This window comes from Megalopta genalis, chromosome 6, assembly GCF_051020955.1.
Source record: "Megalopta genalis isolate 19385.01 chromosome 6, iyMegGena1_principal, whole genome shotgun sequence".
Lineage (NCBI taxonomy): Eukaryota > Metazoa > Arthropoda > Insecta > Hymenoptera > Halictidae > Megalopta > Megalopta genalis.
The window spans coordinates 3,422,568-3,438,095 of NC_135018.1; the positions used below are offsets into that span (position 1 = coordinate 3,422,568).

Here is a 15,528-nt window from a genome sequence, read left to right on the forward strand (position 1 = left end):
TTAGAATTGTTAGTATCCATGATATTATTTCTATTTCTTTATGGTATGACAAGTAAATTTTACTATACACTATTACGACATATATAATATATTGCATCGCTTGTTATTACACATAAGAAGTAAACCCTCGTAATTTGTTAATGTTCGTTGTTAAGTTGTATTTATAAAAGCATCAAACCGCGTTGCCGAAAATGACTTCGCCGTTTACATGTATTACGTGTCGTGTGGCGTTTCGAGATTTGGAGGTGCAAAGGCAGCACTATAAGTCGGACTGGCACAGGTATAACTTAAAGAGAAAAGTAGCAGAGCTACCTCCTGTTACCGTAGAAGAATTCCAAAAGCGAGTTATCGCGCAAAGGAACAAGGACGACGAAGAAAGAAAAGAAGAATTAACGAATTGTAAGATATGCAGAAAAAGTTTTAATACAAAAAATCAATACGAGAATCATCTGGTGTCGAAGAAACACAAGGAGAAATGTGCAAAACAAAGCATAGTAGGAAATCCAAATGAAGACGCTGATGATACGAGTAATTCTTCTCCGGGTCCTGTGTTAAAGAATGATATTCAAAAAGGAGGTTCTAGCCGTAGCGGCAAGCGATCAGCAGAGGAAATGGAAGTAGATTCTGACATAGAATCTGTGGACTCGGACGAATGGATAGAAGACACAGAAAACCCGATAAAAAATAATGATTGCTTATTCTGCGATCATCATAGTAGGTCTTTGGTGAAGAATTTAAAGCATATGACTGTTGCACATTCGTTCTTTATACCAGATCCTGAATATTGTATAGATATTAGAGGTTTGCTCACGTACCTTGGAGAAAAGATATTTGCTGGCTACATGTGCATTTGGTGCAATGATACTGGTAAGAAACTTGAATCATTTACTTCTTTGACCCTCTGTCTAATGAGTCAGAATCATGATGTGCACAAGTGGAGAGCGATGCAAATATATGTATATTAGTAGAACATCGATGTGGGTCAGAAATGACTATGGCACAATAGCCGGAGGGTTAAAGATTTTCTGATAATCTTATATAGCTATGATATTAACAATGTGTTTACAATATTAACAGGAAAAAGCTTCCAAAGTACTGATGCAGCTAGAGCGCACATGGTGGACAAAGGACACTGTAGGATGTTGCACGAAGGAGATGCGCTTGCTGAATATTCAGAGTTTTATGATTACTCATCCAGTTATCCGGATGCAGAAAATTGTGACACAGATGCGGAAGTTGAAATACCAGAATTAGACGACAGTGATTATCAACTGGTTTTGCCATCCGGGAATGTTATTGGTCATAGATCCCTGATGAGATATTATAAACAAAATTTAAATCCAAACAGAGCAGTCGCAGTATCGAAAAAAGAGAAATTACGAAAAGTACTGTTACAATATAGAGCTCTTGGATGGACAGAAACACAAAAAGATATTGCCATTAAGAAGGCTAGGGACATAAAATACATGCAAAGAATACAGGCTAAGTATTCTACGCAGTTACAATTTAAAGCAAATAAACTGCAAAGATACTTTAGACCCCAAGTAAACTTTTAGATATCCCTAGTATATGTATAAATATTGTTGCAAGATTGCATTCCTCTTAAACTTTAGAATTTTTATGCAGAACGAGTTATTAGGCGTGCTTATTGCGTTGCATATTTATACATTTATCGCTGAAATAAACTTGTACTTATTTAATTGAAATCTGCACTTTAATATTTGTTAATTATAACTACACTGCAGATTTTTATATAAATAAAATTTCTTTTAGATTAGATGAAGATACTCGAAAAAAAAGTCAAATGAAAACTTTCGTTCAGTTTAATTCTGTACACATTATTTACAACTTGGTGTGTAAAAAGAAAAATAATGAAAAAATATTTTCACGTTCATGTAAAAAATACGATTTTAGTTTGCCTTAGGTTCATGACTTTTCAGTGTAAAGATTAAATTTTACATAAAAATCGGTAGTTTAGTTACGGTTATTGGGTTGAGTCATGAACTCGAGAAAAAATTCGCTATTAAAATTATTGTTATTAAGTTCACTAACAGTTACTGCCATGACTCATCCCAGTATTGTTGCACTCTAGAATCAAAAGGATATACACGTTACAAAGCCATCAGTAATTATAAACTGTAATATTTATTTGGCGGATATTCTTACAAAATAACTTGTAATATATTTTCGTAACATGTGATATCAACAAAAATATTCCTTGTCACTTTTTTTTTTTTAGTTTATACTCATAATGGACCCGTTATCCATAATTCCTGAAACCATGAGTTATTAAATCACTTGTATTCGATCAATTGTTACAGACGGATCCAGAAATCGTGGATCCTACGACGGCTGTAAAAAAATTCGTACACGAAACTTCAAAAAATCTTGACGGCTCGTGTACCGTACGTATACAATATACTTTCAATTTGTCCCAACAGCGAGCTGCAGAATGTAGTTGAAGACGCAACAAATCGTCAAACTATAACATTTGACACGCGATTTTCGTTTTCCTCGTCGTCCACGGACTGTACAAACATAAAAATTTGATTTCGTATTATCGTCGACATCGCGAGCCAGAACGACCAGCCTCGTAGAGTCGGTTCGTTTGCAACGAACAGAATGCGGAACAAAAGTTCAGCGAACGAAACTCTAAACATAGATCCTCTTACTGTGTTTCGTTTTAGTTTCATCTTTTTTTTTCCCCCCTTCGGTTTTCCTGTTTTTCTTTTTCGCGTAACAACACATCGTCCGAGATACAGAGGAAGAGAAAGAGCGAGCAGAGACACCGGTGCCTTGAATTTTTGTTTAACACTCTCTACGCAAGACACGCGATCCCGCTTCCCGTTGTTAAGAATAATGATTTACTTCTGGAAAACGTCTTTGAGACGAACATACATTAGACATTAGAGAGCTGTTATTGTCGCGTAACGATACACATAGTTTTACTCTACGGTGTTTTCTTTCGTAAGATTTTTCTGCCTGGCGAAGATTTCTCGTAATAGTGTCGCACGATTTTCGTTCGTTCGCCTTTCTTTCTTTAATTCAACACTTTTACCATCAGCTTCAAGGCTTGATGGGGCGGAGCCGGTCTGATCGACTCGTCCAGCTCCGTGTACGAGATCTCTGCCTCCACCTCGAAACCGTGTTTCAAGCACACCTTTTGGGAAAACATCCCCGTAGCGTCCGCTTTGAACACCTGTAAACCATATTGATAAATTGAGCGCTCCGATCCGAGAGATCTTCCGCTGTGACGAACATTTACATACACTTTGAATTACACCACGTGCAAAAGTACCTCCCGCGAAAGCAACGAGTGCATTGCAATTTTACATCTTGGTAAACGAACATTCATCCCATGCATTACAATCGAAGAACATGCTGAAACAAAAACAGAATGTGAAACTTCGAGGATACGAAGCATCGAAGTATATTGGGTTCCCGTTGTTCTCTTTTTCTTCGGATTGGAATCGAAGAAGTCGTACGAGTTTAAAATTGGAAATTATGTCGCGCGAGCACACCGCGTCAATTTATTGGAAATTGCCGTTCGGATACGGGGATGTGTGACGTAAAATTGGAACGCGATGGCGGCAGGCCGTTATAAAGGTCATGGAGCACCGTTTTTAGGGTGGCAAGTGACTCGTTCAGAGGAACTTAAAAAGGCATGCATCTCGGACATTTAATGCACACACAGTTAGCTGTGAAAAATGTCCTCAGGATTTTTCGATTCCCACGCCAATGAATTGTTACCTTGAAGCCGGCATTTTTCGCTGTCTCTATACTGTCCGCCATCAGAATGTTCGCCAGACCTCTCCCACGGAAGTTCTCATCTACGCTGAGGATGCGGCACTCGAACAACTCGTCGACATTATACTTGGTAAAGAGGTCGACCTTCTCGTTGACCTTGTAGAGGAGTCCGAATATTATTTTGAACTTTTCGTCGCTCAATTCGGTGAGCCGACGTTCAGCTTCCTCGCGTTCTCCCTTCTTCAAAATACCGTTCAAGGCCATGCCTGCTATCTGATAAGATGATGGGAATGTTGAACAATAATGTGAAACAAATATGGTCTCCCTGGAACTTAAAAATCGACTACGGTCCCTATCCTAAGCGATTCTTTCAACGGCCGCGTTCTTTGAAGAAGAATAGATACAGGATACACATTTGTTTACTAAAAATTTATTCGATTATTCCAATGTACAAGGAGCAAGTGAATTATCCGAGTAGTTTATTTATTTCGAAATATAAGCCTCGCATATAGCGGTATCGCAATAACATTGATCGCTAATAGGGAGAAGCATAAAAAAATGTCGACGAAGGTTCAAGCTGTTACGATGTAAAGTTTAAGGTGGATGCCTACCCCACGTGTAGCTTATCGATAATGCCACGGAAGAGGGTATTGTGCAAAGCACTTATCTTCAAGGTCAAGGAAAACGTTTACTTGTTGATGCGGAAGGACGCGTAGGAACCATAAAATCGATGAGAAAATTACACGGAAAATATATAAAGTTTGCGAAGCAGTTTTCCTTCTTCGATTTGACTTACCGTCCCATTCTGATCCACCAGCATCCTCGAGTATCCCTGCTTTAAAGTGAGCAGACAATGTCTCTCGAGCTCAAACTGGCTCTCGCCCTTATCGCAGAGATCTACCGCGCGGTTTAGCGGCTCGTCGGAGAAAAAGTTCCATTTCAAGTGATGGATCGCCTCGTCGAAGCGATTTTCCGGAACTTTAACGGCCGTTAAATGATCAGACGACATCTTTGGGGTGGACACGGCACGAATTTTCCGCGCACTGAAAGGATTTTCCACGCGCGCATCACCCTTAGTAGGGAGAGCTCATATGGGAAAAGGTCCATATATTGATTGACCCAGTTCAAGAAATCCACCGGCTACAATGATTATGCATCGTCCTTAATTATTCTTAATGCGAAACGCGCGTGTCAGGAAGCGCGCGTGTCACAGATCTATATGTAGTTGCCGACAGGAACTCGATAGACCCTAATCAGTATACATACACATGTATATAATAGTTCTCCGTCCAACATTACTATAAGCTGTATCGAATTATGGATTTAATTCTTTGATAGTGTATGTATCTGGAATAGTATAATAATCAGTATACATAAATATGTATAATAGTTCTCCGTCCAACATTACTATAAGCTGTATCGAATTATGGATTTAATTCTTTCATAGTGTATGTATCTGGAATAGGTGGAGTGTATTATGTAAGAGAGAATAAAATGATAAGGAACGTAAACGCAGGCGTGAATGTATATATGTACATGTTTATTATTTTTAAATTCTTACTAAATTAACTGATTCTATAACCTTCCGTAATATCCGCCGCGAATGGTTTACATTCCACAATTTCCTTATCAATATATTAACAATGCAAACAGTTTGAATGTGCTTCGATACAATAGCAGTTTTTAACAAGCCGGTGACACGTGATCGACCGCAAATGTTAACATCTTTTAATTATGGTACAGTAATAAATTCTAGGGTATATTACATTGTAATTAATAAATGTCAACAATGTTGTATAGGTCACCGTTACCCGATATACAGTTCGATAACATAGAACTTGCTTATGAAAAATTAATCACAATTTTTCGCATACAGTTTTACTATTCTACAATTTCTGAAATGATATCGTTTGGGGATCTTTGTAAAGGGGATAAATTGCATTTATCATACTTCACTTGATTCACGCTTTACACATTCATCCGGAGTCAAATCATACTTTTCTTTTTTTTAATACTTGAGTATGTGAAAACAAGCTATGTACATCGTTTAGAACAAAATGTCATCATCTCCTTCGTCGAGCATGTTCGGTGCTTCGACATCTCTGTCTTCTATCATCATCTTTGCTCTTGCTATTTCAAGCTGGAAGAGAATGTAAAAATTGTAGCAATATTTTTTACTCAGAATTGAAAAGCTTGATTACAGAAATTAAACATTACCTTGGCTTTTGCTTCTTTCTTCTTGTCTTGAATCTTTTTTAACCGGTAGAACTCTTCTCTCTCCAACTCGTCGAGTTCAGAAATGATATAAGCAAGAGTTCTTTCGATTCTGGGAATGATAACATGTTCGATAGCATTAACACGACGGTTTGTAATTTTAATAACCTCGTCCAAGGTCACAAAACTTGTTTGCAGCGATGCTAGTTCCACTAACAACTTGACTGCTCTTTGATAATTCTTTTTCAATTTGGCTAGTTGCTGACCTCCTCTAGCTAAACCTGCCAATTCATAGGTATCTGTACCATCCTGATATGATTCAAATACTGGAAGATTAACACCAGCCACGTTATCTTTTTTAGAACGAATTTTAATTTGTGCTTTCGTCACGTTCTGCAGAACTACTTGATTAAAATCTCCGGTTGTAAATTTTGCTTCAGCCAGTGAAAAAGCTGCCTCTTTCATTACTTCTCCCATAAGGGTTTTTGTCTACGCAAAAGAATAACAAATGCAAATATTATAACACAAAATAAAAGCAATTAGGAACATAAATAGCACAAGTTGTACCTCAATAATTTTACCCAAAATTAATCTGAAACGCATCTGCAATGCGTCAGCTTTCTTTTTTAATAATCCGTGTCCTTTTTGTGCTCCCTGAAGTCGAGACTTCATTAACATTTGCGCTCTGAAAGAAACATATATCAATTCATATATAGTTCTCATTTATTTCTATTTATGATATATATTCTATTAATTAAACGAAAAAGGTATATCTATAAAATAGACAAGAAACTTCGATATTGTAATTAGGCAATTGTAAGCTGGTGTCATGATTCATAACAACGTAATAAGACAACGATAATACAGTATTGCATTTAAAAATGATATTAGAATGTTTAAAATTAAGTGACATAGGGTTACACCCATTTAGCGATGGTTGAGGGTCACGAGTGATACAACGTAAAATAAACATTCATACGAAATAAATGGGAAGTATAATAGATATGGGAAAGAATAGGGAATTAGCAATCTTTAAGTGAAATACTTACCCCCGAGAAGGGAAAATCGGAAGTTTATCCTTTCCAGACATAGCTACAAGAACTATCAAGCAGACAGGAATGAGATTGATCAGCTGACTCGCGGGACCGGAAATTTCGAGGTAAACGAAATCGCGCGTCATGAAGCGCGCTATTTAAAAAAGATGAGGGATACGCTGTTTTTTAAATACACCAGTCCCTACATGTTGTCAACATTTCGAACTTGACAGTAGTTCATCTTCTTCTTGACAATCGATAGTGTAATAAAATAATTTTTTTGTTTTGTTTTACTGCTTATATACAGAGAAACAGTTTGTTGGTAGGAGAGCCTGGAAAAGCTAATAAAATGTTTTCAAAATTAACGTCATCCATTCAATTCTAACAACTAAATGTTCAAGATGTACCATTGAAATTAGCAGTATATATTCAGTTTGACATTAATTTCGTAATTGAATAATGAACAACGAATGGGGAAATCAATCAAGTGATAATAACAGAGAACAGAAAACCTATCACACGTTTGAAGAAATGAGAGAATGTTTTGTGCAACGATTAAAAAAAGAAAATCGTTGTTTTTTCATTAGCGACAACAAATCGTCAAATACAATTAGAATTGACGTATGTGCTGTGAATCCATGCAATTCATGTGGAAGTTGCTTGCGTGCAGGAATAATATCGAGAGCTTGTGAAGATATTCTCACGAGGATGAATATTAATAATCTGTAGCGAGAGAGACAGGTTCGTATACTTACAATTAAATATAAAGTACAGAGCACTTTTACATTGATAGAAGTACAAAAGCGATACAATGTTTTTTGTAGGTGGATACATTTTTTAACGAACCATGTCTAATTTGAAAGGAAAAATGATTCATGTACCGGACATTTCTAAAGATTTCATTCTTAATAAGGCGGTTCAAGATGCTACCTATATTTTACTTAAACCATACATGCCTATGATATACCGTGAGAATAAATATCAAAGTATAAACGATTTTGCTCAAGGATGTATATTGAATTCACAGGACTTCTCATTGAAAATGGCAGCAATTGCATGGAATTTCTTAAATATTTTTTCAAAAGAAGATCAAAAATTTAACTATGGAACTGTGAAGAAAAATAGCGAAGATAGAGAAATCTAAAGTTTCATTAGATTATTATTAATAGAGGTATATTATATTTTTTATGGTGCAGCTGCTACTACTTACGTGAATCGGCAGTTTATACGATGGAAGAAATTCATATTTAAGACCAATGTAATTAATATAAGTATTTTTAATAAAACTATACAAGCAAATCTTACACGATGTGCAATAACTGTACAACAATTTATGACAGGGTTAATTGTCCAGGTGGTAACACCTGTCTTATGTTCATATTTATTCTAGCCTCAGAAATATAAGCTTTTGCTTTATTCCAATCATTGGGAAACCGTTGACAATTGTCATTTACTTCTTCTTGATCCCATGGTATAGAAGTGGCTGGTAAAATTTTTGGTATACCATGGAGCCTATAACGTGATTCTCCAGACATTATTATTATGTCTCCGCTTCTTACAAGTATGGAGTCGGCTGGATCATCTTGTGTAAGTCCTCCCATTAAAAATACTGCAGTTTGTCCAAAGCTTATGGAAAATAACGGTGCATTCATGTTAACTTCGGAGTGATCAATATGACCCGCTAGAGTTGAATTCATTCTATAATAATGAATAATTGCTGCTTCCGCTTTGAAGTCCACAAAATTCAAAGTTTTTGCTAAAAATGAGGTCAACAGTGATAATTCTCTAGGCATTTCTGTTTTAGATGTTTCAGAATACAATTTAGTGATCCAATTATGATGATATCCTAATGTCGCCCAACGTAATTTCTGTATCAAATGCGTAGACTTGCTGCTACTATAACACATGTCCCACCAGTTTTCATTATTGCCCAAATCATCGTGGGCATCCAAATTTAATTTATACGGTTTCTTTGTGTAATCTTTTAAACATTTTATAATCCAGTATCGATGACCATTGGGGGTAAATGGATTTTTTATAAAGATGAGTCCTAGTGACATGAACTTGTTACAGAATGCTCAATACTGCATACATTGTAATATCGACGTAAGTACCTGGTATATTGGAAAATTCGTAGATTTTCCAATCTTTCACTGATATCAATCCTAACTTATTTTCAGTTTCATCGCCGATGCACTCTCTTTTACAATGTGACTTCAAGATAACCTAGAAGATAACAAAAAATTTACAAACATAAGGGAACGTAGAAATATTATAAACTTACGTCATACTTTAATGTCAACGTGGTTATTTAAGTCGACGACATCTTTTAAATCGGTCGGTAGGTTCCGACGTTTATAATATTTAAAACTATCTCGAAACATCGCATTGTGTAACGGGCGCTGACATTTCATCGCGTAGTTCATCGTTTCCTCGCGCAGTCGCGCATTTCTAGCTGTCGCGTCGTTATGACACATGATGTATGTACAATTTCTGTCAATCGGTTCAGGGAGTGTGATTCGAAAGTAAATTTGAATTGATTCGAACTCATTGTGAGATTCCTATGAAAGATACATACAATTAAATGCTACAGATGTTCGAAGGAGAATGTCATTTTGACCCGGTAGCGGGGCACGGTAAGATGATCGAAAGTATTGATCCTGGGTGTCGTTAACCACGAATAGTATCGATTGGCCTTTGGCTGATATACAATATGTATGTACGCATGTGTGCGCATAGAAAAATTGAAGGAACACTATCGGCTTAGTGTGTTGATCGCTTAACCTTAACGGCTTAACCGACACGCAAGTAAGCGATCGAAGATGAATCTACTGCGATGCAACAAGTGACTAAGAACGACGAGAAATATTCGTCGACCGGACACGTGTACGACGCACCACCGTACCATTACGATTATTCGATTCGCTTGCAATTAGCATAAATATCATCATCGTCGCTGCGAACATTAATACTGAGATACGTATCAAAAAAAAGTGCGAGATTCAATTAGCTTCTTTCTACAGGCTGTGGCCCGTACGCACACGGTAATGGACTGTGACTAATTTTAGAGCGTAATTTTCGCATAATAATACTGCCGGGAAATCTATGATTTCATAGAGCCGAAGAGAGGCACGCCGGCCGACTTCAAGGCTTTTCGAAAGCTTCGAGCGAATTAATAGCGCGCACCGCGTTAATAATCGTCCATTACCATCGCTTCTATTCTCCATAAATTCCATCCATCCACCCACCCACCCTGCGGCGCGATTTACTGTTCACCTGTAAGAATACGAACGAGCCTCGATCCAGTTCTTAGACCCCCTCTCATGAAATGTCATTTTCCTTAGCGTACCGTTTCTCCTTGGAAGGCACAATTACTCCAAATTCTTTAGAGGCTAGAGACAAATATTATCCCTCCTGTACGATTGGACTTGAAGTTATAAACCCTGAACATATTTGGGCACAGAACAGTTGTTTTTGGTAAATTTATTTATTTATTCTATATTTATTATCTTATTTATTATCTGTATTTTATTCTATTTATTTATTTATTCTATAGCTACAGATTTATTTTATTTTATTTATCTGTACATATCGATTATTTCTAGGTTTCGCATCCGAATCGCATCATAATCGCAAGAACGTTCATATATTCGGAAGTTCGGACTATCATTTGAAGTACGAGACACGATGTCTCGGACATCTTTCACCGTATCGTCACGAGCAAGCAATGCTGCGAGCGAGGGAAAGGGATAGAATTCGAGTCATAGGTAGCGTCGGTAGAGAGCAACACGCCGCAGAATGCCGGTACGTTAACCCTCGCTCGACCGATGCCGGATTACTTTTGCCAGGTTACGTTCGTTATCATCTCGCGTTTCTCAATTAATTCTCCTATTAACGAACGATCTTTTCCACATATTCAGTACGCTTCAAGAGCGCCGTGTATAAAGCTTTACGCGCGCACTTTAGTCAACCGAAATTATAGCTTCGAAGTGGACGCCCGGTTACTGGCAGAACCAAATGACCTACTGTACGTTTTATTAACTTTGCCAGCTGTGATAATGGTTTTAATATACGGAACGGAACTGTATTCCGTTGGCCGCAACGTTTGGTGCGTGCATAGAGCGGCTGGACACGCTGTTTGGAGCAGCGATCGAAGAAACTGAAACATGTAAAAACGTTCCATGCGCACATCGTAGACGACCCGGCGTCAATCTGCCGCATCGCGCTGCTGGACAGCCATGCTTTCGAGGGTTAAGGGAGCGCGTATTCTCTCTGACAGTTTCATGTCAACAAATGTCGTGCCCGTCGAGTCGCGCCCAGCCGCGAGCCAAGCTTGCATCGGCGGCACTCGCATCGTATTCGCGAGACGGGCCAATCGCGTTTCTTGGTCACGACACGGTTGGCCAATCGGCAGCGGCCCCGGTGACGACGGTCGCTAAAAATAGCCCGTATATATCTAGGCCGGTCGCGACCGCGAATTATCCACAGTCGTGCGCCGGCAGCCGACGGGAAAGGACGGTGTGAACCGTATCCGGGAGACACGCTGTGTTGTTGTTCGCACTGAAAAAGGTAGGAACACGCAACGAAAACAACCGTGCTTCTTCTCTACACGTGATAAAGCTCCTTTGTAGGTCAACCGACAAGTACACGGCTATTCTCGTGATAGCCGTTCGAGCATTTCGTTCGGGATTCCCGCGGTGAATTGTCGGGCGTTCCCGAGTCTATAGTGACATTTCTTCCTTTAGATTGATTTTTCACGAGGTAGACGCGGGCAACTTATCAAAGAATCGTGTGCTACTGGATTTCAAATCTCGATGGAAACGAGCTACCTCGCGCGGAGACGTTGCGTTTCATTTTATATCACTTTTACGTGAATAAGTTTGTATCAGTTGGTGAGGTGGATTGTACGTGATTCAAGTTTCTACAGACCACACGATTTTCGTAGATCCGTTGGATTAAATACACGTGGACCGTGTTGTTATTGGAGCTGGTGATCTCGAACAAATATTATTAATTCATTCCGCGGAACTAGAGAACTAGATTCATGTTTATACGCATGATTCTACTTGGATATTTCAAAAGACTTTTCGGAGACATTGATGTTGTAAAATCGCTCATAAATTTGTACCGGTACTAGAAGAGAGTTATAGTTTGTACAATAAAAGCAATTATACAAGAAGTCAGGCTATAGAATTGTAATTAATCTCAATATTAAAATTATTAAAATGGGGCTAATTATGGCTAATTATAAGCCTTATATTAAGGCTATAGATATATCTATAGCTTGAGATATATCTATAACCTTAATATATGGCTTATAATTAGCCATAATTAGTCCTATTTTATTAATTTTAATATTGAGATTAATTACAATTCTATAGCCTGACTTCTTGTATAATTGCTTATATCTCAGGCTATAGATATATCTCAATATTTGTCATTTCGAATAACGAGCATCGCCAATGATATCGTTCATCGTAGCATGCAACCGCGAACAGTTCCCGCGGCTAAATTTCTAGAATTCGCGACCGGTCGCGTTTGAAAAATCGTGCCTCAACCATCGAAAGTTAATGGAACGTGCTGAAACAGGTGTCGAAGTAATTGTCGGATTATTTGCTATCGTTGAACACCGTGAAGATCGAGTTCGCAACAATTCAAGGTCGCGCGGCTACCGCAGCGAAGCTTTATTACGAACATGTTGCATTATTACGGCAAGAGTCGAGAGAAGAATATGTTAAATGCGACGTTTACTCCGCGACGCGTGTAACGTTATCGTCGGGCTTTCGATTTTTACCTATTTCTGATTCATTCAGTCTCTTCCATTTTTTCTTTTTTTTTTCTTTTTGGTTCACGGCTCGTATATCATTAACACGTAGTTCGTTATTTCTTCGACGCATTCGCCGAACGGCAATAACACTCCCCGGCAACATTTCTTTCCGTCTAATCGAGCGATCGTTCGCCGCAGATATCGTGGTAAAACATGTGTTTCCATGAAGTTCACTGCAATGTTGACTGTCGGTTCTCGCGATACCGGAGCCTCGCCGAAAGTGCCGTGGATTATTTGTGTTTATACGTACACACTCGGCCGGTGCAAAACTAGGTAAATCGAAGTTTTCTCTATCCTACAGAAAATTCCATAAGTTTTCTCCGAGGAATTCCGATTTTAATTTTGATCGTCGTAAAAAACATATAGCAGTGACCTTGATTGAAAAAGTATTCTCGGATATCACGAAAATGTCACTCGAGACTGCGCGAGCATGTGCATCGGGTATTTGTCAACGGGCTGATGACACCTGAGGATGCACTCGTAATAATGCACGATTAGTGTCACGGAGAACATTGGGAGGTGTAGTAGGGAACCTTAAATATAGCAAAACAGAACATTGGCAACATTGTCACGATTCTAGCGAGGACTATACATATAGCATCCTCACACGGTACCAATGCACCGCATTGCACAATACCTCGGTTTAACCTGAACATTTGAATCAAACTCTTGCTCTCTCGCGTTTATTTCTCCGCCGAGTCATCTGGCTCGTTATTACAGGTTTTTCGGGTCGGACCAATTACTGGCAGTTCTTTTTAAATATTCCAATTTTTATCGACGCTTGACCAACAACTCCATATTTCTACAGCTTTCCATTTCTCGAACATGCGACACAACATGTATAAATAATTTCAATGTTCGACCAACTAAAATTTCATCTACGAATTTTCATTTTAAATTCTTAGTCGATGTACTCGGATTCGAAATATTTTTCGTGGAAACGTAAGAATTGTTTCAAAGTGACAAACAAATTTAAATTCTGTTACAAATTCTATAAATTTGAAATTTTTGTTACGAATCCGGCCGCGCGCGCAAACGTTGCAACCAGAAATTTATTCGTACACTTTAGTTGCCTATTAGACAGTTTAAATATGTATAATCCAACGTAATCGGGCCGCGTGGAATATTTCGAGGCCGATACGCAAGAGAAATTATTTTCTCGGCGAGTATGATTTTCGCGAACGAAAGTATAATGTTTACATTGGCATGTAAAGTGGAGTTAAGTAGGATCAGGAATAACCGTAATCATCAAACCTCGTATTACGGCGGTTTAAGCGTTCGTGCACGTTTATTATGAACGACTCCGTGTTTACTGGAGACGCATGTTCGTTTGCTGGCATGCTTTTGCATGCTGGGGATACAAACTTGCATCGTTCTTTTTTTTTTTTTCTTTCGGATTAGAGAGCAGCTTAGGAAAACGCGAAACTATTCGGACACGCGAATTGTCGCAATTGCGACGCGATAGTAATCGCCGTTTGCCGCTTCTCGAAAAGTCAACGCGCCATTAAAACAACGCGCGCGCCATAATTAATTTACGTTTACACACGCCATGCGGCGAGGATTTCCTCGGAGATTTATGCTGGCGGTGCCACGAACCTTAAATGTTTACTTTCGTTTGTAAACTTCCTCCACGGCTGATAACCATTATATAACAATAATCTTATCTTTGCACTCGCTATGCAGACCGGAGCTGATCCAGCCCAAGGTGCAACAGGCGCTGGACGTGATAATTAGTTGCACAGTCGGACGCCGGAGTGCCGGCGCAACGATTCATAGATCAGAATTTTTTCGAGGATATCGAGGCCAAGGGATCGCGAGTATCTTTGTCCCGATACGTCGCGTTTCGCGGTGCTTTATGGTCGTTTCTTTTTGTTTTTTCGTCGAATCCGAAACGAGAGCCGGGAACGTTTAACCCCTTGACATACCGTCTTCTTCGCAGTTACTGTAATTAGAAATTTTTCGATTGCAATAATTTCTTAGAAGGGAAAGAAAATTGATGCTTATCGTGTGCCTAAATTTACTCGAATGCTTAACTATTGATGACAAGGGATTCGAATTTTATTCCCGTGAAAATATGGCAAGGGGTTAATTGGTTACAATTTGTGCGCGCAAATATTGAATTTAAACGGACTGGAGGAGGAGAAGGTGGTGGTGGAGGAGGCACGGTTCGATGAAAGCGAGATATAAAGGCGGAGGCGAAAGGTGTAATTCCTCTAGTTGCAATATTTGGCGACCTTCGGAGTTATGGAAATGCGCACGCTATCCCGATACACATGTGCAGATCCTGCACGGACGAGTTTCGTAGCTGTCGACGATCTAAGAATTAAATGTCAGTAAGGTCATGGTCGCGAAGGAGCAAAGGAATCTCCGCCTGCGAATTCAGTCTGCGGACGTTAACTAATGAAAACCATTACGGTAATGCAAGCGGATGCCTTTGAGAATATATTAATCCAGACTTCATCGGTTCGCTGTGTGTGTGTGTAGATCGGTGAGAGGGTTTCGCTGCGATTCTATATACGTGTATACATACACGGAATAAATTACAAATACTTAAAAATATCGGGACTATGGTGCACCGTAATTTCACTTCGGTTTCAGCAGAAATTGTTTTGCACCCGTGAATCGTTACAAATGTAGCGAAGCGTTCGTTATTCGTTCATTAGGCGATCCTAGTTGAGGTGCTTCGAGCCAAGATGTTTAGGAAAA

The 15,528-nt window shown here is 38.9% G+C and overlaps 5 protein-coding genes and 1 long non-coding RNA gene across 7 annotated transcripts in view; 3 read left to right on the forward strand and 3 right to left on the reverse strand.

Moving 5' to 3' along the window:
- The first annotated feature begins 183 nt into the window (after positions 1-183).
- Positions 184-1,706, forward strand: LOC117223898 (cytoplasmic 60S subunit biogenesis factor ZNF622). The gene is made up of 2 exons (XM_033476491.2): positions 184-867; positions 1,078-1,706. The coding sequence occupies exons 1-2, from the start codon at positions 192-194 to the stop codon at positions 1,554-1,556; spliced, it is 1,155 nt and encodes a 384-aa protein (XP_033332382.2). The 5' UTR covers positions 184-191; the 3' UTR covers positions 1,557-1,706.
- A 420-nt stretch (positions 1,707-2,126) lies between these two features.
- Positions 2,127-5,142, reverse strand: LOC117223905 (Arylalkylamine N-acetyltransferase-like 7). Its single transcript, XM_033476503.2, has 3 exons — positions 4,544-5,142; positions 3,751-4,020; positions 2,127-3,199 (listed from the first exon to the last, which is right to left on the reverse strand). The coding sequence occupies exons 1-3, from the start codon at positions 4,754-4,756 to the stop codon at positions 3,041-3,043; spliced, it is 642 nt and encodes a 213-aa protein (XP_033332394.1). The 5' UTR covers positions 4,757-5,142; the 3' UTR covers positions 2,127-3,040.
- Positions 5,143-5,266: 124 nt separating this feature from the next.
- On the reverse strand, positions 5,267-7,159 carry Vha36-1 (V-type proton ATPase subunit Vha36-1). The gene is made up of 4 exons (XM_033476496.2): positions 7,011-7,159; positions 6,529-6,646; positions 5,965-6,450; positions 5,267-5,887 (listed from the first exon to the last, which is right to left on the reverse strand). The coding sequence occupies exons 1-4, from the start codon at positions 7,139-7,141 to the stop codon at positions 5,795-5,797; spliced, it is 828 nt and encodes a 275-aa protein (XP_033332387.2). The 5' UTR covers positions 7,142-7,159; the 3' UTR covers positions 5,267-5,794.
- Positions 7,160-7,268: 109 nt separating this feature from the next.
- LOC117223908 (uncharacterized) lies at positions 7,269-8,299 on the forward strand. The gene is made up of 2 exons (XR_004491040.2): positions 7,269-7,736; positions 7,820-8,299. It is a non-coding gene; the product is annotated as an uncharacterized LOC117223908 (long non-coding RNA).
- On the reverse strand, positions 8,255-9,464 carry AlkB (alpha-ketoglutarate-dependent dioxygenase AlkB). The gene is made up of 3 exons (XM_033476493.2): positions 9,287-9,464; positions 9,110-9,221; positions 8,255-9,045 (listed from the first exon to the last, which is right to left on the reverse strand). Exons 1-3 carry the CDS (start codon positions 9,419-9,421, stop codon positions 8,327-8,329), a joined length of 966 nt encoding a protein of 321 aa, XP_033332384.2. The 5' UTR covers positions 9,422-9,464; the 3' UTR covers positions 8,255-8,326.
- A 1,950-nt stretch (positions 9,465-11,414) lies between these two features.
- Positions 11,415-15,528, forward strand: part of Atf3 (Activating transcription factor 3) — a 53,989-nt gene continuing 49,875 nt past the window's right edge. For both annotated transcript variants that reach the window (XM_033476498.2, XM_076522880.1), the window contains exon 1: positions 11,415-11,564. The gene's annotated coding sequence lies outside the window, so the exon portion shown is untranslated. The remainder of the gene's footprint in view (positions 11,565-15,528) is intronic.

Coding starts and splice junctions, on each gene's coding strand:
- LOC117223898 (XM_033476491.2), top strand. CDS start 192: ATGACTTCGCCGTTTACATGTATTACGTGTCGTGTGGCGTTTCGAGAT. Junction 868..1,077: donor CATTTGGTGCAATGATACTG/GTAAGAAACTTG, acceptor CAATATTAACAG/GAAAAAGCTTCCAAAGTACT.
- LOC117223905 (XM_033476503.2), bottom strand. CDS start 4,756: ATGTCGTCTGATCATTTAACGGCCGTTAAAGTTCCGGAAAATCGCTTC. Junction 4,021..4,543: donor TGGTGGATCAGAATGGGACG/GTAAGTCAAATC, acceptor TCATCTTATCAG/ATAGCAGGCATGGCCTTGAA. Junction 3,200..3,750: donor CGAAAAATGCCGGCTTCAAG/GTAACAATTCAT, acceptor TATGGTTTACAG/GTGTTCAAAGCGGACGCTAC.
- Vha36-1 (XM_033476496.2), bottom strand. CDS start 7,141: ATGACGCGCGATTTCGTTTACCTCGAAATTTCCGGTCCCGCGAGTCAG. Junction 6,647..7,010: donor CCGATTTTCCCTTCTCGGGG/GTAAGTATTTCA, acceptor TGTTTCTTTCAG/AGCGCAAATGTTAATGAAGT. Junction 6,451..6,528: donor TTTTGGGTAAAATTATTGAG/GTACAACTTGTG, acceptor TCTTTTGCGTAG/ACAAAAACCCTTATGGGAGA.
- AlkB (XM_033476493.2), bottom strand. CDS start 9,421: ATGAACTACGCGATGAAATGTCAGCGCCCGTTACACAATGCGATGTTT. Junction 9,222..9,286: donor ATAACCACGTTGACATTAAA/GTATGACGTAAG, acceptor GTTATCTTCTAG/GTTATCTTGAAGTCACATTG. Junction 9,046..9,109: donor CGAATTTTCCAATATACCAG/GTACTTACGTCG, acceptor TCATGTCACTAG/GACTCATCTTTATAAAAAAT.